The sequence below is a fragment of the Vulpes vulpes genome, chromosome 13 (assembly GCF_048418805.1).
Source record: "Vulpes vulpes isolate BD-2025 chromosome 13, VulVul3, whole genome shotgun sequence".
Classification (NCBI taxonomy): domain Eukaryota; kingdom Metazoa; phylum Chordata; class Mammalia; order Carnivora; family Canidae; genus Vulpes; species Vulpes vulpes.
In genome coordinates, this window is record NC_132792.1 from 146,491,764 (window position 1) to 146,516,735 (window position 24,972).

Here is a 24,972-nt window from a genome sequence, read left to right on the forward strand (position 1 = left end):
ATGTTGACTAACTGAATTTAAATTAAAAAAATAAATGACCCCCTTGATTGGTAAATTGTACCTGGACTACCTGGAACTGCAAAGGAATGCTAAATATTTGATGGGGCACTGCACTTTGGGCTGTCCTGAGTTTTTTGTAATTGGCATATCCATTGTAGGGCCCTAGAAGCTATTGTTACAAGATACAATGGCTCCTATAAAACAGCAGGGCTTCCAAATTAAAGATAGGTCCCACACCCGCTTATATGGATTTCTTCTTCTCTCACCTGAGGTGTATCTCCTAGAGAAAAGCTAGCTCCTGGATGGCTAGGCAAGCTGTCTACTGCAAGGATTCCAGGCTGACACTGCCCTGATGGCAAGTTCTCAATGGTTTCTGTCTGACATCCTTTTGAATAAACTCATGCCAAGTGTGTTCAATGGTAGCTTTAGGAGTCTGAATCTTAGGTGGACCTAAGAGGACTACCCTGTAGGCACAGCAAAGACATTATCCATTCCTTAATTTCAACTGCTCACTCACACTGTGTCTCTTTTATTCTAGTCCCTCTTTCTAGCAGTTTTTGCAGCATGTTGAATGAAGTCCATGTAGTCCTTTCAGCTTCAGCTCCAAAAACAAACCTGTTCTTGAGAACATTTGTGTAAATGTAAATCTGGGCATTTGCCTTAAAACGGATGAGTAATCGGTACACACTGCTTCCGATTGTTCTCTTTCACTTGTTTTCTTGTCATGTTCCACAATTTTGTGGAGGATCAGACGAATGTCCTGAGATAGAAAGACAGCAAGTGAAACAGGGACATCTGACTTACCCAGAAGCTTGTTAACCCATCATCCTCAAGTCTTTAGAAAGTGATTTTCAAGCTCCCCACTGTGGGAACCCCTTTTGGTGCCAGTACTGGCAACTGGCAGAGAGGCAAGAGTGCCATGTGTTCAGGGGCTCCAGGTTGGTCCTCTTCTCAGTCAGAGCTTTTCTGTTTGCTTTAGTTACTTGCCACTCCAGATTGCCTGCAAACAAAAGCTTCCAGAGTATAAAAAGTACACCTACAATGAAAATTACTGACCAAGGGCATTTAGCCCCAAACTCAAGATAAAATGGAACATACAGATCTATGACAAAGCTTACTACAGATTGTGTTGTAAGACCATCACCAGCCCCATCACTCAGACACTTTCCTCATTTTAGACACAACTTGAAGAACCTATTTATCTGATTACCAGTCCTTGGCAGAAGTAGCAAATGTTAGTTTAGGCACATGGTCAGTAATAAAGGATATTTGATAATCCTGTGATGAGGAAAAGTGTTAAAAAAAAAAAAAGACTAAAATCAAAATCAATGAAAAACAAAAGTAGCCTGGGATCATTTAATGGAAGGCCCAATAGCTCTCTATTCCTTGATGCCCTATGATGGCATCATTTGTATTATAGCATGTATAATAAATGATGTTTTTTCAATAATTGAGAAGATACATGCACCCCTATGTTTACTGCATCATTATTTACAATAGCCATTATAGGGAAACAGCCTAAGTGTCCATTGATACATGAATGAATGGATAAAGAAGATGTGGTATATATGTGCAGTAAGTATATAACGTTACTTAGCCATGAGAAAGGAGGAAGTCCTGCTAAATACAACAACATGGGTAGACATAGAGGACTTTACAGTAAATGAAATAAGACAGACAGAGGAAGATAAATACCATATAATTTCACTCATATGTCAAATCTAAAAAAAACAAGTGAAGAAACAAAACAGACACAGATACATAGATACAGAGAACAAGCTAATGGTTGGCAGAGGGAAGAGAGGTGGGAGAATGAGTGAAATAGGTAAAGGGGATTAAGAGGTACACACTTCTGGGTTTCTTAAAATTTATTTATTTATTCATTCATTCATTCATGAGAGACAGACAGAGAGAGAGAGAGAGGCAGAGACACAGGCAGAGGGAGAAGCAGGCTCCATGCAGGGAGCCTAACATGGGACTCGATCCTGGGTCTCCAGGCTCAGGCCCTGCGCTGAAGGCAGCGCTAAACCACTGAGCCACCAGGGCTGCCCCACACTTCTGGTTTTAAAATAAGTCTCAGGGCAGTTCTGGTGGCTTAGCGGTTTAGCGCCGCCTTCTGCCCAGGGCGTGATCCTGGAGACCCGGGATCGAGTCCCACGTCGGGCTCCCTGCATGGAGCCTGCTTCTCCCTCTACCTGTGTCTCTGCCTCTCTCTCTCTCTCTCTCTCTCTCTGACTCTCTCTCTCTCTGTGTCTATCATGAATAAATAAATAAAATCTTAAAAATAATAATAATAATCATATTCTGTTACAGAGTCACAGATCTCATATAGGAAGGCAGTACATTCCAAGCTTAGAAATAATATTAAAAATTACCCAAAATCAAATTAGTAACTCATAATTTTTATCACTACTTATAATCTTTCACAATTAATTTTCTTGTGTACCTCCCTTATCATGTGTTCATTTGAAATAGTATTTTTAAAATAAAATTTGTGGGACGCCTGGGTGGCTCAGTGGTTAAGCATCTACCTTTGGCTCGGGGTGTGATCCTGGAGTTTGGGATCGAGTTCCACATTGGGCTCCCTGCATGGAGCCTGCTTCTCCCTCTGCCTATGTCTCTGCCTCTCTCTCTCTTCATATCTCATGAATAAATAAAATCTTTTCTAAAATAAAATAAAATTTCTATTTTAAATATCAAATTACTGAATAAGAACAAAATCTCTCATTGACCACATGGGAAAATCCATCCCCTCTGTACATCTCTGTTATTAATGCATTTAATGGTTTGTGCTGCCCTACGACTAATATCTTTAGAACTAATACTGGTAGAGATGATAGGTCAGGTCTGAATTAAATTAGAGTATTAGTATCACTGTGGTCACAAAAATAACCAACCAGTAATACTCAGGAGAATTTTCTTCTCACAGAGAACATCTAGGAAGCATGTTATTTCCGTGCCTGCAAATTTACATCTTTTTTTTTAATCAGTTGTATTCTCTATGCTATACTTCTCATCTCCCTGACTTATTATTTTCTAACTGAAAGTTTGTACCCTTCAATCTTCTTTATTTCACCTGTTCCCCACCCATCTCCCTTCTGGCAACCATCAGTTCTCTGTTTTAGGAGTCTGTTTTTTTGTTTGTTTGCTTGCTTGCTCATTTATTTTGGCTTTTAGATTTCACATATAAGTGAAATCATATTGTATTTTGTCTTTCTCTGACTTATTTCACTTAGCATAATACCCTCTAGGTCCATTCATGTTGTCACAAATGGCAAGATCTCATTCTTTTTATAGCTGAGTAATATTCCCTAGTATGTATATATGTATGTATCATATCTTCTTTATTCATTCACCTGTCAGTAGATACATGAGTTGCTTCCTTATCTTGGTTTATTATAAATAATGTTGCAATAAACATAGGGGTGCATATATCTTTTCAAATTAGTATTTTCATTTTCTTTGGGTCAATATCTAGTAGTGGTGTTTCTGCCGATCATATGGTATTTCTACTTCTAATTTTTTAAGGAACCTCCATTCTGTTTTCCACAGTGGCCATACCAATTTACATTCCCACCAATAGTGCATGAGGGTTCCTTTTTTCTCCACTCTTTGTCAACACTTGTTATTTCTTGTCTTTTTGATTCTAGCCATTCTGACAGGTTTTTAAAAAAATGTATTCTTATTTATTTTTTTAGAGAGAGCACAAGTGGGGGAGGGAGAGAAGCTTCAGCAGACTCTGCGCGGAGTGTGGAGCCCAACACAGGGCTCAATCTTACAACCCTAAGATCATGATCTGAGCTAAAATCAAGAGTTGGATGCTTAAGCTGACTGAGCCACTCAGGCACTCTTTATTGTGGTTCTGATTTGCATTTTTCTGATGATCAGTTATTTGAGTATCTTTTCATGTGTCTTTTGGCCATCTGTCCATTTTAGTAAGATTTGAGGGGAAGGGGGGATTGAATTGTATAAGTTCTTTTAAAAAAATACCCTCTTATTTTCCAAGAAAGAGTTGGGTTTTTTGTTTGGGTTGTTTTGAGTATAGTTGACACACAATGTTACATTAATTTCAGGTATACAACATAGTGATTCAACTTCTCTATATGTAATGCTATGCTCACAAGTAGAGCTACCTTCTGTTTGTCACCTGCAGTGATAAAATATCATTAACTATATTCCCTATACTGTATCTTTTATTCCTATATTATTCATTCCATAGCTTTGTATTTTGGATATTAACCCCTTGTTATATATATCATTTGCAAATATCTTCTCCTGTTCAGTAGGTTGCCACTTCATTTTGTTGATGGTTTCCTTTGCTGTACAGAACCTTTTTATTTTGATGTAGTCCCAATAGTTTATTTTTGCCTTTGTTTTCCTTACCTAAGGAGACATCTAAAAAGATATTGCTAGGGCTAATTTCAGAGAAATTATTGCCTGTATTTTCCCCCAGGAATTTTATGGTTTCAGGTCTCACATTAGCCCATTTTAAGTTTACTTTTGTGTATGGTGTAAGACAATGGTCCGTTTTCATCCTTTTGCATGTAGCTATCCAGTTTCTCCAGCACCATTTATTGAAGACTGTCTCTTCCCAATTGTATATCCTTGCCTCCTTTGTCGTAGATTAATTGACCAAATAAGCATGGGTTTATGTCTGGGTTCTCTATTCTGTTTTATTGATCTATGTCTCTGTTTTTGTGCTGCTACGATACTGTTTTGATGACTACAGCTTTGTAGTATATCTTGAAATCTGGGATTGTGATACTTCAGCTTTGTTCTTCTTTCTCAAGATTGCTTTGGCTCTTCAGGCTCTTTTGTAATTCCATACAAATTTTAGGATTATTTGTTCTCATCCTGTAAAAAAAAAAAAATGGTGTTGGTATTTTGATAAAGATTGCATTGAATCTGTAGATTGCCTTGGGTAGTATGGACATTTTAACAATTTTGGTTCTTCCAATCCATGAACATGGAATATCTTTTCATTTGTGTTGTCTTCAATTTCTTTCATCAGTGTTTTACAGTTTTCAGAATATAAGTCTTTCTCCTCCTTGGTTTAGTTTATTCTTAGATATTTTATCCTTTTGGTACAATTATAAATGATATTACTTTCTTAATTTCTCTTTATGTTATTTTATTATTAGTGTATATAAATGCAACATATTTGTGTATATTAATTTGGTATCCTGCAGCTTTACTGAATTCATTTATAGATTATAATAGTTTTTGGTGGAGTCTTTGGGTTTTCTATATAGAGTGTTATATCATCAGCAAATAGTGACAGTTTTACTTCTTCCTTACCAATTTGGATACATTTTATTTCTTTTTTTTTTTTAATTTTTTATTTATTTATGATAGTCACACAGAGAGATAGAGAGAGAGGCAGAGACACAGGCAGAGGGAGAAGCAGGCTCCATGCACCGGGAGCCCGACGTGGGATTCGATCCCGGGTCTCCAGGATCGCGCCCTGGGCCAAAGGCAGGCGCCAAACCGCTGCGCCACCCAGGGATCCCCCGATACATTTTATTTCTTGTCTGATTGTTGGAGATAGGACTTCTAGTACTATGTTGAGTAAAATGGTGAGAATGGATGTCTGTCTTTATCTTATTCCTGATCTTAGAGGAAAAGCTCTCAGTTTTTCATCATTGAATATAATGTTAGCTGTAAAATCTGTGAATCTTGACTTAGAAATATGGCTCTTGATTCAGTTTGATAAAATGCTCTTAGCAGTAGGAAAAAAAAATCAGACTTGGCTACAGAGTTTTTACACAGAAAACAATAGTGTTATCAGTGACTTAATGTTAAAGGGATAAAATAAAGTTTCCTGTATATCAGTTCTGAACAAAATATTTAGTATTTTCGTTAATGTTTCATTTGGCAAGATTAAATATATTTCTTATATTCAATAGGTTGCCCAGTCTGGAGATAGAAGGAAACTAAGTTCGTAAAGAAATAATTATTAATAAAATAGAAGCATGATCAAAATAAAGTAAGAAAGGATTAGTCCAGAATACATGTGGGGAGAGAAGTAATCTATAAATTCAGGAGAGACAATCTGCTATATGCACGTATAGAAGAAAAGAATCTAGAAGTCAATCTGAATATAGTAGTCAGTTAGCATTTAGTTAACTATAAATAAACTGAGTCTCCTGTTCATCATTGTTTAGTCCCTCATTGCATTACTGTATCTGGTATTATACTTTACACTATAGCAATTACGTGGGGACTTTTTTAAATTCAGTTAAAACAAAAAAGGTAGGTCAAGAAATTAAAGAATAAACCAATGAGGAAAGATTAAAGTACATTCATCCTCTCATTTCATGAATATTTATTGAGCATACACTCTGCAAGATATGGTGATAGGCAGTGGGTAAAAGATAGTATTTGCCTGCAAGAATTTTATGGCCTTAGTGGAAGAGACAGGCAAGTACATAGAGTAGTAGAAAAAGGGGCACCTAACCCCACCTGAGGAGTTGGGAAGGTTTCCTGAAGAAGCTGAACTGTGTCTTAAAGGTGAGGGATTTCCTTTTCCTACAAGATTCCAGACTAGATGATGTAAAAATTCTCAAAAAACACCCAAGAATGCAGAATAAAATATAACAAGCATCCCTTTAAACACATAGCAGATCTTATGAAAAAAGCAAGGTAATTCTCCAAGGGTCCAAACAAACACAGGTAAGAAACAAAATTGTAAGTCTTAAAACTAAGCTTTAAAAAACCCAGAGCTTTAAAAAGAAAGTAGTAAGTTTAAGCCAACAGTGGGCTATCCTGAAAGAATTTGCCAATCTCAATACTTATGAGATAAGAGAGCTCAAAGAACACCAACTACTGTCAGGGAGATAGACTAAAATAATCTGCCCACTGATGCAAAGTTAATATGGAGAATTTGTCTTGACTGGTGCTCCAGGCCCAGGGGAGCTGGGAGAGAGAGGTTTGCCCTTTTAAAATTTACTCTGCTTAAGTGTTCAGAATCCCCACACTAAGGAATCAACAAACAAGGGTTTTAGTATCTCTATGGTACTTAGCAGAAACAAAAGCAAAATCATTCTGGAGGGACAGATCCTCAATGCAGTGAACACAGCACAGAATTTTTCACACTTAAAAACCACACTTAAAATGAACTTACAGGGATGCCTGGGTGGCTCAGTGGTTGAGCTTCTGCCTTTGTCTCAGGACGTGATCCCAGAGTCCTGGGTTTGGGTCCCACATCGGGCTCCCTGGATGGAGCCTGCCTCTCCCTCTGCCTGTCTCTGCCTCTCTCTCTCTCTCTATGTGTCTTTCATGAATAAATAAATAAAATCTTTAAAAAATAAAAATAAATAAAATATAATGAACTTACAGTCCAAAATTATAAAGCACACAGGAGTCAATCAATAATAAGCAAATCTCAGGCAGCACAACAAACATCACATGTAGCCATCACCCATCTCCTCACCTTGATCTCAAATAAAAGAAATATAGGGACTATAAAATAAGTCTATTTAAAATGCTCAAATATATTTAAGTCGCATTTTAAAACATGAGAGAAAAGCAAGACGGTATCTGTAAAAGATTGGAGGATAGTTTCCAAGCAGAGGGAAGAGCATTTACAGTTGTGGGAGTCCAGAGAGGTATTCTTATTGGGAGCGGGCAGTCACCAAAATGGGAGAAGGAATTGGGAGAAAGACTCTGGTCATAAATTGGGTTGCATTCTGTGTTAGAAATCTTACTTACAAGTGATAAAAAAGATAAACATTTTGTCTAGGGAGTATTTTGTTGTTGGCTCACTTAACCAAGAAGGGCAAGGCTGTACTTGGAATGACAAGAATCTGAGCCTCATTGTCTCACCATCTTTGACCATGACTTTTCTTTGTGAATACTTCATTCTTTCCTACTGTGGAAGTTTTCTCCAAGAAGTAGAGAATGTTGCCATTTGCAGATTGGGCTGACACCTTTTGCTTTTGCTTTTTTTTTTTTTTTTTTTTAATTCTCTGTTTTTCTTAATTGTGGTAAAATACAAAAGTAATCGTTTTAACAAGTGTACGGTTCAGTGGCTTAAACACATGCACATTATGCAGCCATCACTACTGTCCACCTCCAGAACTTGTTCACCGTCCCAAACTGAAACTCTCTCCCCACTAAATAAAGCTCCCCATTCCTTCCTTCCCCAAGCCCCTGGTAACCACTATTCTATTTTTCTGTCTCCATGAATTGAGTATTCTAAGTACTTAATGTAAGTGAAATAATACACTATTTGTCTGTTGTTGTCTCTCTTTTTTGTTGTTGTTGTTGTTGTTGTTGTTGTCTTTCTTATTTCACTACATTTTCTTTTCATCAGGAAAGAAAGAACCTTTGTACACATACTGCAATCGCCTAGTTCCATATTTTAAAATCCTAAGCGAAAACTCTGATCGGCTTGACTTGGCTTTTCAGACCAGGAAGATGGAGGGTGGTATGGTTTACTAAACATGGCTACCCTAGAATATTCCCCAGTTCTCTGTGTATACATACCTTCTAATAGAGTCCTTCTTTGTCCTCTCTACTAAAACAGTACCCACGTCACTCCACACCCTTATTCTGCTTTGTTGTTTTTTTCAGAGCACTTATCACTGCCTGTTATTAAATATATTTATTTGCTTATTACTTCCCCTACTAGTAGAATGTAAGACTTATAACATGAGGGATCTTTTCTCTCTTGCTCACTTCTGCGTTTTCAGTCCATTAGAACAGTGACTGGGACACAATAGAGCTCAGTAAATATTTTTAATTAATTAATAAAAATTGGGCTGGAGATACAGATTTAGTATTCAGTGGTAAAAATGATTAAAAGAAATTGTTTCCACCTACCTAGTGAAGATAAACAATTAGACATTAAAAGAGGGGTGCCTGGGTGGCTCAGTCCATTAAACATCTGACTCTTGATCTCAGCTCAGGTCTTGATCTCAGGGTTGTGAGTTCAAGCCCTACGTTGGGCTCCGCACTGGGTGTGGAGCATACTTTTTTTTTTTTAAAAAAGAAAAAAAGGAGGGCAGCCTGGGTGGCTCAGCAGTTTAGCGCCTGCCTTCAGCCCAGAGCATGATCCTGGAGACCCAGGATCGAGTCCCACATCGGGCTCCCTGCATGGAGCCTGCTTCTCTGTCTGCCTGTGTCTCTACCATTCTCTCTCTCTGTCTCTCTCATGAATAAACAAATAAAAATCTTTTTTAAAAAGGGGGGGAGGAAGGAAGGAGGGAAGAAGGGAAGAAAGATGGAAATGAAAAGAAACGGAACTTTGAATATATATAAATAGAGCAATTAAACAAGAAACTTACACAAATAACAAGAGAGCTACACTTTGTAAAGGTAGATAATTGTGGAAAATATAACTTTGTGTGATGGATGCATGAATCCAAAATTGCAATAGATTAAGCCCTTTCTGAAATTGTTTTCTGTTGCTGGACATTTAAGCCATAAGCACAACTGTATAAACTGCTCACATGATTGCATGTGAAGGTATAAACACATACACACACTATATACGCTTTTTCTGATTAACATTAGAAATGGCCAAATTAGACATGAGTCTAAAGCCATATGGGCAGTTCTGTTCTTTCTAAATTGCTTTTGGTTATAGCCAGGCAGGTCAGAATACTCTGAAATGCAGCTTTTCATTGTCATGCTGCCCACTGTAAACATCAACTTGGAACCTCTGCCTGTCCTTAACCTCAAGAGCAGGGCAAGGCAAAGGGGAGCAGGGAGCAAGGTGGGGGCCATGTTGAAAAAGACAAGAAAGACATAGGCATTTTGTAATGTATATAATCCTTGAATCACTAAGTAGAACACCTGAAATTAATATATTATTGTGTGTCAACTATACTTCTATTAAAATTTTTTTAAAGGAGTAAAAATATTCTTTTGTCTTCCTGACTTCTTTGTGCTGCTTTCCATCTTCTACTTCCCTTAAGTTTATTATCCTAATGATGTTCAGTGGGCAGCCCAGACTTAACCCTGTTACACTTCAGCCAAGTTGGCCCTACTCTCAAGGTCCCTCAAAATTAATTACTTCTTTCAGATCTCCACCTACTTTCTTATGCCTTACCCCCAAATCCAGCAAGAATTCCCATTGTCTAGGAGGAAAACAGTTTAATTAAGCTGTTATATTGCCTCAAGGTTGTCTCCCTAACCCCCCACCAGATGTCAGCTCTATAAACCTTCTCTATGTTAAAAAGCTTTTAAGGAATGACTTTTTCTTACGACTTCTCTGAACCAGAAAAGAAGTTTCCTATGGCAGCTTTTGCTTTTCTTCCTAGGGGATTCAATAAAGAGAACCATAGCCAAAAAGTTCTGGAAATTAGTCCCCACATTTAACTTCTAAGAAGTGAGAAAAGTAGCTATAGTATGCGCAATAGTTGATTAGGCATAATCACCCTCTCCCAGTTATTCATAATAATTATTTATTCTTAATTACCAGGGACACAATAGTGGCTGTGTATATTACTAAGTGAATATCAAAAAAACTACTAAATTCTGCTTCGTAGTTAATCTTGATGAATTTTTGCTCATAGTATGATCACATGCTCTCAACTTAAGAGGCAGCATTGCTAAAAGTACTCATATGTGCTATAATTAGTATATGTAGTTAGAATATCTTGATTTAAAAAGAAAAAATAACTATCAGAGTAATCTATGGGAACTTTTGACTTTCTTAACAACTTCTAGGACTTTATATGCTTTGAAATCACATTTCTTTATGATATTTAATCAGGTAATATTTGATAATATTATGAGCCTGGAATTTGTGACTATTTGAAAGGGATTTAAAAGCTACTAACTTTTGGGGATCCCTGGGTGGCGCAGCGGTTTCGCGCCTGCCTTTGGCCCAGGGCGCGATCCTGGAGACTCGGGATCGAATCCCACGTCGGGCTCCCGGTGCATGGAGCCTGCTTCTCCCTCTGCCTATGTCTCTGCCTCTCTCTCTCTCTCACTGTGTGCCTATCATAAATAAATAAAAATTAAAAAAATTAAAAAAAATAAATAAAAGCTACTAACTTTTAAAAAAGATTTTATTTATCTTTTAGAGAGAGCATGTAAGAGAGAGAGAAGGGAGCATAAGCAGGGGGAGGGCAGAAGGAGCAGGGAGCCTGACAGGACCCTGGGATCATGACCTGAGTCGAAGGCAGACACTTAACAGAATAAGCCACCCAGGTGCCCCAAAAGCTACTAATTTTTATGAGAAATCACAGACTTTTTACATAGATTCGGCAATAAACTTAGGAAAAAACATTAAAATACTAACCAGGGTAAAGGATATATGGTGTCAGGGTTTTTTGCCATTAATGGTAATCAGATTGCCACATTTTAAGAGGTTCTCTTTGATTTAATATCTGTAACCTGATTGTCCTGTGATTCTGATGTAGCAGCTGCAATGCAGAAGTTGCCATTCAGCATTCTAGAGAACTTGGTCAAAAGTTACAGGAAGGCTCAAAGAACTGTATCTGATAAATTATAGAACTTTGGTATATCAGATATATTTGCTATAGCTTGTGTACTTTCATACTTTTGCAATAACATAGACTTCTAAAATGTGTTATTAATTTCTTTTACAGGATGATGAAGGTCAAACAGCTCTACATTATGGTAAGATGTTTCCAAATTATTAATAATCATATTTGAAAGTTTTCTCTATTTCAACTTTGTCCAACCCTATCCAGTACTTTGAAAAATGCCTGGTCAGTTGGTACAGCCACTTTGGAAAATAGTATGGAGGTTCCTCAAAAAATTAAAAATAGAATTACCATATGGTCCAATAATTCTATTACTATATATTTAACCAAAGAAAATGAAAACACTAATTCAAAAAGATAGGCACCCCTATCTGCATTGCAGCATTATTTATAATAGCCAAGATATGGAAGCAACCCACATGTCCATTGATAGATGAATGGATAAAGATGATGTGGTGTGTATGTGTATATATGTATACACACACATACACATTAGGAAATATTAGTCAGCCTCAAAAAAAAAAAGAATTAAATCTTGCTATTTGCAACAACTTGGGTGAACCTAAAGGGTATAATACTAAGTGAAAGAAATCAGAGAAAAGACAAATACCATATGATTTCACTCATGTAAGAAATAAGGAAGAGACAGATGAACAAACGAAAAGAGAGGCAAACAGACTCTTATACAGAGAACAGGGGCACCTGGGTGGTTCAGTCAGCTACACATCCAACTCTTAATCTCAGCTCAGGTCTTGATCTCAGGGTCATGAGTTCAAACCCCATGTTGGGCTCCATGCTAAGCATGCTAAGCATGGAGCCCACTTTAAAAGAGAGAGAGAGAACAAACTGGTGGTTGCCAGAGGGGATGTGGGTGGGAGCATGGGGGCTGGTGAAATGGATAAAGGGGATTAAGACTATACTTACCTTGATGAACACCGAGAAATGTATAATATCGTTGAGCCATTATATTGTATATCTTAAAATAGTATAGCACCATATGTTAATTATACTTGAATTTTAAAAAATAATATAAACACAAATTTAAAAAGAAAAATGTCTGGTCACCAGCAGAAATACAATAATATTTTATTCGAAAATAGATTAATAGCCTCTAAAGTTAGAGATATATTAAAATTCTTACAGGAACATTCATAGTAAATTGAGCCTTTCTATACCATCAACAGAAATGGAGGCTCCTCCAAGCCCCCTTTGAAAATTCATTATTTCATGCTTCATACTGTCAGTGACAACTAAGGTGCTAATCATTGTCATTATGAGAGAAGAAATACTTTCTTGATGTAATTGAAGCAAAGAAAAAGATTTGATTTTTTAACTCCTTTCGCTTACTAACTGATTAGCTTAGTTAAGTAATTTTCACTATAAAATAGAGGATAGTCTGTAAGATTGACATAATATGGCTCTTAAAGAGTAAATTGGGATGGGTAAATTTTATCTCTCTGGGTAAATTCAGATAAAAGATACTGAAGTATATTGCAAATAAAGCACTTAGTAAAAGTATTCTTACTTTTAGTCTATTTGGAGGTGAAGATGGTTGAATAAGGGACAACCATCAATTTTTAAACCAGGTTAAGGATCAAAGTCACCGTCAGACTTTGAAAGACAGAATTAAAAAAAAAAATTAAAAGAAAAGAAAAGGGGACGCCTAGATGGCTCAGCGGTTAAGCATCTGCCTTGGGCTCAGGGCATGATCCTAGAGTCCCAAGATCAAGTCCCACATCGGGCTCCCTGCATGGAGCCTGCTTCTCCCTCTGCCTGTGTCTCTGCCTCTCTATGTCTCTCATGGATAAATAAATAAAATCCTTTAAAAAAGAAAAGAAAAGAAAAGAAAGAAAAAAAAAGAAGAAAGAAAGAAAAAGAAAGAATACATTAGGCTCTTTTTGCCAGTTTTGGCCACCCCTGGACATTTTTGTCCACTTCTTATTAGCATTTGCTTGGATGTCAGAAACCTTACTGAGTTGTCCAAGAGTCTGTTGGACTAGCTGTTAATACCAACTATATTTATCAGCCTGATGATGACAATTGAATATCACAATGCGTGCCCCAACTCATCTATGAGTTTAGTTAATATAACCTGGGTACCAAAACTAGCACCAAAAAAATGAAAATTGTGAGTCAGTGTCACTTTTGAACATATATATACAAATCCTAAATAAAATATTAGCAAGTGAAATCCATGAGTGTTTTTTAAACATGTAATTAAGTAGAATTTCTCCTAGGAATTCAAAAATGATTTAACAGTTTAAACATTTGTTAATGTAGTTTGCCACATTAGCAAATTAATTGAAAAACCATTTAGTAAAATCAGATGCAGAAAAAGCAATTGAGGAAATTCAATACAGAATGCAATATAAAGAAGCAATACAGAAAAGTGTTTAAGACCCCAGGCTCTGAAGCCAAACTTCTGGGTTCAAATTCTAGTTCTACTACCGAGCTTGGATAGATGATGTAACTTCAATGTGCCTGTTTATTTATGGTGAAATAGGAATAATAATAACCTCAGAGATATGTTATGAACATATAATGGGCTAAGTGCTTAGGACAATGTCCAATACCTTGTAGTTATTCAGTAGATGTTAGCTAATATGATTGTTTATGATAAAAACTCTTACTAAACTAGAAACTCAAGAAAACGTCTATGGGGGGATCCCTAGGTGGCGCAGTGGTTTGGCTCCTGCCTTTGGCCCAGGGCGCGATCCTGGAGACCCGGGATCAAATCCCATGTCGGGCTCCTGATGCATGGAGCCTGCTTCTCCCTCTGCCTGTGTCTCTGCCTCTCTTTCTTTCTCTCTGTGTGACTATCATTAAAAAAAAAAAAAAAAAAAAAGCCCCAACATACATAAAAAAAAAAGAAAGAAAGAAAGAAAACGTCTATGGCCTGATTATATATTGGGGCACCTGGGTGGCCCTGTGGTTGAGCATCTGCCTTTGGCTCAGGTCGTGATCCTGAGGTCCTGGGATCGAGTCCCACATCAGGTTCCCCACAGCAAGCCTGCCTCTCCCTCTGCTTATGTCTCTGCCTCTCTCTCTGTGTGTCTCTCATGAATAAATATATAAAATCTTTAAAAAAATTATATATCAAAAACCTAGTACAAATATTACTAAAGATGAAATGTTTGAAGCATTTCCTTTAAAAACAAGAATGAAAAAAAGATGCCTCCCAAACTAATTTTCTGTAATATTATATTGTAATCCTAGACTACACAGGAAGAAAAGCAAAAGAAATAAAAAAGCACATGGGAGGGATAAAAAGAAACAATCATCATTAATTTCAAATAAAATAAGTAGCTACATAGAAATTCAGGAGACTCTACAGTCAGATTATTAAAACTGATACAATAAAGCAAAGATGCTGAATACAAGGTCAGTTTTTTTTTTTAAACTATATTCTTAAACATTAGTATAAAAGGTAGAAAATACATTTTAAAGAGCTAAATCCTGGGCAAGTGTAGTCATGAGATGGAGGCTTGGATGTGGTACACTGACAATACTGAGGCTCTGATCACCCTTGCCCTGGTTTGCAAGGTAGTGGCTCCATGCCAGGAGAGGCAAACCAGGCTGTCCCTATACTGCCACCAACCACCAACTCCTAGAGCAGAGGGAGGAGGGGTGTCACTTAAAGAGAAGTTTACTGTTTTCCACACTCCTGGCTCCAGAATCTGGCTCAGAGACTTTGCCTGGAGGGAGAAGCTAGCTATAAAACAGCTCCTAATCTCTTCCCAAAGGAACTGTCTTCACTTGCAGCAGAACCTGGAGAACTTCAAGGCTTCTTGAACAAGGGTACTCTCAAGAATAATGGAGAGAATGGGAAAATACTCCAGCTGGGAGGAGCCTTCATAAGTAAGAACAAATATCAAACCCTGACCTTTAAAAAAGCCACAATTTGATTTGGTTGGTTTGTAGAACAATTTATGCCCCAGTTGAGTGGTTTCCCCTGATCACTTTCAATATGTTATCCCACTGTGTTCTGACCTTGAATATCTATTTATAGAAATAGAAGGAATATATATCTATATATCTAGCAAAGCTATCTTTCAAAAATGAAGATATAATAAAGTCTTTCCCAGATAAACAAAAACTGAGAGAATTTGTTGCTAGCAGACCTATCTGACAAGAAGTACTAAAGGAAAATATTCAGACTGAAAGCAAATGACCCAAAAGGTAATTCAAATCCACATGAAAAAACAGAGGATTCATGAATACAATCATGTAGTTATAAAAGATAGTATAAATGCATACTTTTTTCTCCTTTCCTTAACTGATTTTTAAAAGTACTGTCAAAAATAATATGTATATAATGTGTATTGGGCCCATCACATACAGAAGTATAATATATTTGCCAATAACAGCCCAGAGGAGACAGATGAGAACAAAGTTATACTGGGCTAAGGAAGTGACTACAGATGTTAAAGTAATTGTAATAATGTATTGTTGGATTTGTAACATTAATAGATGTAACAGATATAACAATACTACCACCAAAAGAGGGAAAATGGAATAGAGATATATGGAAGTGATGTTTCTATATATCACTGCAATTAAGTTGAATATAAATCTGAAGCTGAAGTTAAAATGTTTATACGGTAAACCCTAGAGCAACCACTAAAGAAAAAACTCATACAATTAAAAAAAAATAGTTGGATAAAAATAAAATAAAAATAGTTGGAGATTCCAGCACCCCACTTTTATTAATGGATAGGACAGCTAATCAGAAGGTAAACAAGGAATAGAAGACCTGAAGACTATAAACCAACTAGATCTAACAGACATCTATGAAACATTCCACCAACAACAGAACATATATTCTTTTCAACTGCACATAGAGCATTCTTCAGGATAGACAATATGAAGGCCATGAAACAACCTCAATAAGTTTAAAAGAATAGAAATAATACAGTGTATGTTCTCCAACCATAGTGAAATGAAATTAGATAACAAGACTTGAAAAGTCACAAATATGAGGAATCTAAACAACACACTCAAGTAACAAGTAGGTCAAGGAGGAGGAAATTAAAAGAGAAATCAGAAAATACTTTGAGATGAATTAAAATGAAGACAGCACATGCCAAAATTTATGGAGTACAGCTAAAGCAGTACTTACAGAGAAATTTATAGCTATAAATGCCTGTGTTAAGAAAGAAGAAAATCAGTAACCTAATCTTCCACCTTAAGACGCTGGAGAAAGAACAGCAAACAAAGCCTAAAGAAAGCAGAAAGAATAATAGAGATTAGAATAGAAATGAATGAAAAAGATAATAGAAAAACATTTGAGAAAATCAACAAACTAAGAATTAGTTCTTTGAAGCAAAAGAACCAACTGGTCAACCCAGAGAATCATGAAAACTAATACATTGTATTTAAGCCATTAGATTTTGAGTGATTTGTTATACAACAGTAGATAACCAGACAACTTACAGGGTGGCTCAGTGGTCGGGTGTCTGCCTTTGGCTCAGGTTGTGATCTCAGGGTCCTGGAATCGAGTCTTGCATCAAGCTTCCCACGGGGAGTCTGCTACTCCTTCTGCCTGTCTCTGCCTCTCTCTGTGTCTCTCATGAATAAATAAATAAAATCTTAAAAAAAAAAACTCACCCCATACACATAAATCAGTTTTAGGTGAATAGATATATAAAGAAAAGCAAAATTATAAACTTTTAGATGAATAGAGTAAGGAATGGTTTCTTAATTTAAATTATGATAAGTACATTAAAATTTTAAACTTCTGTTAAATAAAAGATAGTATGAACAAAGTGAAAACATAAGGCCAGACTACTAGAAGATATTTAATTTAAAATGCAAATAACCTGCATAAGATCAGTATATAGAATATATCAAGACTGTCCACCCAGCCATTAAGAAAGACAGTCAAGGGATCCCTGGGTGGCGCAGCGGTTTGGTGCCTGCCTTTGGCCCGGGGCGTGATCCTGGAGACCCGGGATCGAATCCCACGTCGGGCTCCCTGCATGGAGCCTGCTTCTCCCTCTGCCTGTGTCTCTGCCTCTCTCTCTCTCTGTGTGTGACTATCATGAATAAATAAATAAAATCTTTAAAAAAAAAAAAAAAGAAAGACAGTCAAATAGAAAAATAGACCCCCAAAAATGGATAGTTCACAGATGGGAAGAGCCAAATAGCAAATAAACAGCAAGAAAATATGCTCAGCCCCACTATTAACTGTCAAGAACTATGCGTAGTCTAAGATTATACCCTGCTTGCAAAGTAACAAGTTAACCTGACACAGTTTCATGGATTCTGGCAAAAACCACCAAAAATGATTATTCATAACACAGCAAGCAGCATGAGCTTTATGTTTGTGTTATTTCATTTTTTTTAGTCCCGTAGGAGCTAAGCAGAGAAGCCCAGATAGATACTATACACACAGTGTATCATATCTTAGGAATCCTAAGTTTAGGGAACTCTAGTCTATAATATAATGAGCTGCAAGCAAACCTGCCCAGCTGTGGCCCTGGAGAACATGTTATTTTTATTACATTGGACAGTAAAGAAACCTACCCTCTACTCTGGAAGGAAGCATTACCTCTGTAGTCCAAGGCTGTTCACTATACAGACAGCCTTAAAAAGAGTCTGGAACAAAAGCTGTCATTACCTTTGCTCTCAAGAGATGCAGAATCATGAAGAGTCCCTTAAAGAACTGTCTTCCAGTAATAATCAGAGAATGTGGACTATAACATTTAGATATAATTTGACCTTATACATACAAAATATACATACACAATGCAGTATACAGGTAAAGGAATCTCGAGGCTCTTTCTAAAATAGAGCTTGGTGGGGCGCCTGGGTGACTCAGTCAGTTAAGTGTCTGACTTGATTTTTGGCTCATGTCATGATCTCAGGGTCATAGGATGGAGCCCCATATCGGACTCCACACTCAGCAGGGAGTCTGCTTGAGATTCCCTCTGCCCTTCCCCCTGCTTATGTAGTTTGTCACTCCCAAATACATAAATAAGTAAATCTTAAAAAAAAAAAAAAAAAAAAGAGGTAGGGCTTTGGTTTACAAAATGAGGATACCAAAACTCAGGTTAATAAACTCACCTACAGGAGCCAGAAATTCAAACTCACATCTCTAGGTTTACTAGGAAAGAAGAGAAAAGCAAATCCCTTCCCGTGCCTCCTTCCACAGCACTCATTACTCCTCAGGCATGTTTTAGGTGATAATTCTGTCATTTAGCTCCTCTAACATCACCAAGAACTGGCTATTCTAAACCCTAATTTTTGACCCAGAAAAAAACTTTTCTTAGCCATATCCACAGTTGTGATGGTAATTTGGGACAACCAAGTATAAGTCAGACAACTACAGATAATGAGAAAGGGGAAATAAGAAACTTCACAATGAATGTGAGGCTTTCTGTGTAAAATTCAGGACTGTGCCTTTTACCTGATGTCTGACTTTAAGAAGCAGGCATCTTTTTCTCCAGAATATTTGGCATTAGGTCCAGAGTTCACTGCTGTGCTTAGAGAGACAACAGCTGCCGGTGCATCCACATGCTCTGCTGACTCAGCTCTGATCTTCAGCCCTCATTTCTTGTTGCATCCACTCATTCAGATATTTGTAGTGCCTTCTCTGTGGCATGTGTTGTGCTTTCCTTTCTCTTCTCCATCCAGAAACTCGTTAACAGCTGAGTGAGACTGAATGGACCCTTGAAAATGGAAATGAGTCACTGCGTGACCCCTAGTTAACCATTAGGGGCAAATGCCTCAGTAGAGGTGGGAATGTGTCCATTTTAAGGTTGATATATTGCAAAATGCATTTCTAGATAGCAGCAGGATTGGAATTTTCCAAACGTCTTCCTGATTTTGGCTTCAAAATAAGTTATATTTTCTTTGCATACTAACACAGAAAAATATCTAAGATACATTGTTAAGTGAAAGGATTAAGGAGCAGAACAGTGGTACGTAGTGTGCTACCATGGAAAAAATCTATACATATTGCTAGTAACTGCATAAGATATCTCTGGAAGTATACATGAAAAGCTAGTGTTGGTTGCCTGAGGGAAGAGGAACTGCAGGGCTAGAATACAAGTATAGGATAAACAGGTTTTCTGATAAACCCTTTAATAACTTCTATATTTGGAGATTTTATATATATATAATTTGAAAATTAATTTTAAATTATTTTAAATCAGAATGTTATAGGCTCTATTAGTACTGTGAATATGACTTACTTTCTTAATTATATTTCATTCATTCAACAAATATTTTTGAGCACCTACTATTTGTTAGATAAAATATACCAAAAATCCTCTTTAAAAGGTTCAGGGATGTGCCCAGACTTCGGGTGTCTTGAACTCCCATCCAGTATACGAGGATGTGACAACTATAATGGTAAGTGTGTGAGCTAACACTGCATCTAAACTAGGGAAACTATGAGCTTGGGCTTCAATGCCACCAACCCTGGAAATGATGCTTTCTGAATGAGAAAAAAATGAGGTATTGGAATGGAGACCATCCTGGCACATAAGCCAGGATGCTCAAAGGGCTACACCCTCAGTTAAAAAAAAAAAATTATATATATATAATTACATTAGAAAAAGTTGGCCCACCAGTTTAAGAAAGGAAGGCAAAGAAGTTTATCTGCCACACACCAGAATTTGAGTTGGGGGGGAAAGGCCCTATTTCACATGGGTTTGAAGTTTAAACTTACACTCTGATTGTTTTATAAATCATCAAGTGAAGAAATTAACAAAATAAGTGTACAAGCTGCACAAAATAAGTGTACAAGCTGCTTATGTATGAGGGACTTGGCAAAAGCAAATGCTAAACTTTTCTTGAGGGACACATTCTCAACAAGGGCAGCACAAAATTCCTACAAGAAAGAAGCCCTGCTGAAAATGAGCTTATAATCCCAAACTACAAAGTAAACTTAAGTGATCGTCAGCAGACATAGTAAACCTCAAGATTAGACTTTGAAGAACTTCAGTAAAATTACTGGATAGAAATTATCAGAAGTTTGTCTAAAATCAATGGATGAAAAACATAAGAACAAGACATTCCAAGAAAGAATAGGCAGATTTGCAAGAGAACCAAATGAACTTTGATAGATAAAAAGTACATAAATTTTACAATGGATAGGTTAAAGTGCAAAATTGGCAGAAGTTAAAAAAAATGATGAATGGAAAGGTAGTTCTAAATGGCAACACAGAAGATAAAGAGTTGGAAATGTGGAAGAGACACTGAATATAAAGTAATAAAGTCCATCATTTTTAAGTAAGAGTTCCAGAAGAAACAAGTAGATAAAAATCAATATTTGAAGATATACTTAATTGATAATTTTTGTGATTGATAAAACACTCAGATCTTCAGATTCAGGAATTAGGAGATTCAATCAGATAAGATATTCATCCAATGGAATTCTATACAGCAATAAAGAAAGAACCATAGCAACCATAACATACAACACCTTAGATGAATCTCACAAACATACTGTTGAGTTCAAGATGCCAGACACAAAAGAATACGTACTGTATGTATCCATTTATATAAAGATCAAAAAACAGGAAAAACTCAACATCCATTTCCTTGGGGAAATGGATAGGTAATATCTGGAAGGAATTACCAAGGGCAGCAGTGCTTCTGAGATTCTAATAATGGTCTGATTCTTGATCTGTGTGCTAGTTAGTTATATGGATACTTTCATCATAAGAAAATTTATATATTTGATTTTGGTACTTTTCTGTATTTAATTTATATATACTCTGAGAAATTGTTTACACACAAAACCCCTCCAAACCCAGATAAAGGTGTTGGTGATACTGTTTTCATATACATAATCTTTCAACCTTTCCAACAAATGTCTGAGCTAGGTCTTGCTTTCTTGCAAATGAAAAACTGAAGTCTGGTGGGGTCAAGTAATACAAGTTGTAGTAGCAGAGCTAAGACACTTGTCCAGGTCTTCTGATTACACTTCCAGTCCTGTTTTCATAATTTCAATAATAATTACAGTATCCTTTTAAAGTAGACATTATTTTCTGGAAGATAATCTTTTTTAGAAATAAAATAAATTAAAATTCTTTATCACTGGTCACCTTAGTGAGTCAAGGCTATTTTTCAAAACTGTGCTTTATCAACATCTGTGTCCATCCATGTGCTTTTATATTCTTATTTCTGTTTACTGGGAGTTTAGACATGAATAAAAATTATCTCTGATTCAGGAATCCTGCCCAAAATTGATCTAGTGAAACAACCTCTATTTCTGTCTCTCAGAGTATATTATTCATTGCAGAAAGAACAAAACAAATACCATATTTATTATAATCAAGATAATTAAACACTAAAATAATATCATTAGTTAGGAGGTTTTGGCATTACAAACATATAAAACTAAAATATTCTGACAACTCAGGAATATTTCATGAAATTAATATTTTAAGTTTAATTAATCACTTACAGGAGTGATTCATTTTTAATTAAGATTTTTTACTAGGTCACTAGACTTTTGCCAGTTTTTAAGGTCATCAAAATAGAGTTGGGCATGTAATAATATTAATAACCACTTATTAAACACTATGTCCTCGGGAATCTGGTGAGCATATTTTACCCATTTGGTCACTTAGTATTATTTAACTTTTTTTACATAATAGGTACTTCATAGCTATTTTTTTTTATTTGATTTTAGGACGCTTAGCCTATTTCTGTAACTTTCATAAAACTCTAAGTATAGTTAAATCCAGTAGGTACAGACAATGTTGGGGATGTCTTAGGGGCTTAGCTATTATTTTTTATGAATTACAGTTTGGCTTGACAGCTGTCCTTGTGTTGACAGCTCTTCTGATTATAGCAGTTGTCAAACCCCATCCTTAAGCAGGTTGTAAATCCTGGCTTCTTCCGATTAAAACTGGGTCAGAGCCAATGGCAGGTTAACTAGAGGCCAGTATTCTACTACTGTATGTCCTCACTAGTTCATTCTAAGTGGGCTTTGCATAGCAGCATACTAAAACCCTTACTTGCCTCTCTTTTACTTTGGTGTTTTTTAATCTTCAGATATCTGTCCTCCTGTTGTTTTGTGATTAAACACGGTTCTTGCTGAAGAGTATATTAGTGTAAGTGTGGTCTTCCTTGTAAATGGCCTGTTAGCCTTCCCCTCCCCTCCCTCCACTGGGAATACTAACATCATTGCATCTGTGTCTCCCAGGGGAAATCAAGGCTTTTCCTTGCACGTGCAGTCATGTGATTTCAAAGTGGGCAGGCTTTGTATCCTCATGAGCCTTCGGTCTTCCACGTAAAGCACCATCTGTTCCGTTCCTTCCACGCTGTTACAGGGCAGTGGGAGGAGGCATTAGAGTGAAAATAAATAAAATAAAAAAAGAAAGAAATTCATCATCAAAACCCTGAGGATTAATGGAGTCAGAAGGCTCACTGCTCTGAATGAAAATTCATCTTCACCTGTGCCAGTGTCAGGGCTGCCTCTATGGCACTTGACAAATAGAGGTTCCCAGGGTACCATAAATTCAGCAACTGTTCTAATCCCTATAGACTTGCTCAAGCTTTTCCGAGACAGGCTTATGACTGTTTTTGTATTTCCCAGCACATTGTGGGCACCAATATATCCCCTCATTAATTTGGTAAAATGTTAGCACCCTTCTCATCCCTCTCTCATCTTCTTTGCCTTTGTCCGTTTTGAGGGGATGGGAAGCTCACACATTTCTGAAAGATGACTCTGCCTTGTGAATTGTGCTTTACTGAAGATGCCAAAGGCGGAGAAATCAATTAACTAATGAATTTTGAGCAAATACTAAGTTCCGAGCACTGTGCTAGATGGAGAGGAGTATAGAACAAAGCATGTAATCAAGTAGTTCACCATCTAAGTGGGGATACAAAGCATACTTTTTTTCAAAAACTATTCATTGGCACCTGTATTTGCCAGTTGGCTCTGTGCTAAACAAACATAATTGATGCCTTCCTCATACCGGGATGAGATTCACCTGTGTGGTTTCCTCTTGTCCTTTAAATTAGTCTTCCTCTTCTATTCCTTTTTTTCTATTACAACTTCATGATTGCCTGTGTTCATATCAGTCTGTTTTTGTGTAAATCCCAGGCATTTGTTAATAAGACTCCTTTTCCTTATGGACACCATATCCTTCACTCTGAAGTGTTCTACAACTCTGAATTTCCTCATTTTTTTTTTCTTTTCTTTGTTTTTTTTTTTTCCTTAAATAGGCTCCACGCCCAGTGTGGGGCTTGAATTCATGACAAGATCAAGAGTGACATATTCTACAGACTGAGCCAGCCAGGTGCCCCCTGAACTTCCTAATTTAAACCTCACTTCATAGTTAGACTTGAACTAAAATTTCATTCACATTTGTTAGGTTAGGGGATTGTTAGGTAGCCTCAATAGCCTTTTCTCAGCTGGTTGGCTGTGGTCCTGTAGATGTGGAACTTAAAAACTTAAGCTCTGTTTCTGAGTTAGTACTCATATCATATCTCACTGTTGGAAAAGTCACTTCACTATATAGCATATATGAAGTTAATGCCTCTTTGTCTGAGATGGCCAGCTTAGTGTCTTCTGCCATACATATCTGTTTAACCTTGATCTTCATGCTTAGGAATATCAAGTATTGGGTTACATTTGAGAAGTGTGAGCTGATAATGGTGGTTATTATCCTGTATTACAGATTTATACACTGGGAAATTTATTCCTCCAATACTCCTTTAAAAGTTCCAATTTTAAAACCTAGCCAAGTGTTTCTTACAATAAGTGGAGGCAGGAATGCAGGAACACTGAGAAACTACCACCTCTGAGGACCTAAGACTGAGACCAGCCCAAAAGGATAAAGAACTCCATTCCACTCCCACATGGGAATTGCCATGAGTAATAAGCAATAGCACCCCTCCGGGGACGGAGCAAGCGTGCAGAGAGGAACTCCATCTGCAGTAGACATACAGAGACCACTGAAAGCTGAGGATGGGGCAAGAGTATTAAAAAAAAAAACCCACTGGCACCTGAGGCCACACATGAAACATAGAGTAGCAGCAGCCCACAGCTGGAGGAATCTGAAGTGTGTGATGCATTGAAGTTATCTATAGCAACAACAAAACCCAAACTCAGTTCAACTGCTGACCAGATTGACTCAATACCCATACGATGGCATGACAGTAAAAGAGGCATACCGATTTCTGGGTGTAAATATTATTATTTAATGTACCCTCTACCGTCCTTCTACATACAATGTCCTTGCATTCAGTTGAAACTTATGAGACACAGAGTAGCAACCTAACTCAATGTCACGTTACAAATCAGTAATTGACAGAGCAAGTAGATAAAAATTCAGCAAGAATATGAAAGAACTAAACAATACTGTCAACCAACTTAACTTGTCATCTATAGATCTTTAGAACATCTATAGAACATTCCACCTAATAAACCAAATACATGTTTCAAGTACACATGGAATACTTACCAAGATAGACCATATATTCTAGGCCATAAAACAAACTTCAGCAAATATTTTAAAAATCATACAAAATTTGCTCTGTGCCCACCACA

General features: G+C 36.9%; 1 protein-coding gene across 3 annotated transcripts in view; it reads left to right on the forward strand.

Annotated features, from left to right (window-relative positions):
• Positions 1-24,972, forward strand: part of ACBD6 (acyl-CoA binding domain containing 6) — a 213,444-nt gene that overhangs the window by 179,681 nt on the left and 8,791 nt on the right. For all 3 annotated transcript variants that reach the window (XR_011996375.1, XM_072733256.1, XM_026001126.2), the window contains one exon: positions 11,562-11,592. Coding sequence is in view for 2 of the 3 variants with exons in the window: in XM_072733256.1 (XP_072589357.1) it covers positions 11,562-11,592 (31 nt within the window). In the remaining variant the exon portion in view is untranslated. The remainder of the gene's footprint in view (positions 1-11,561; positions 11,593-24,972) is intronic.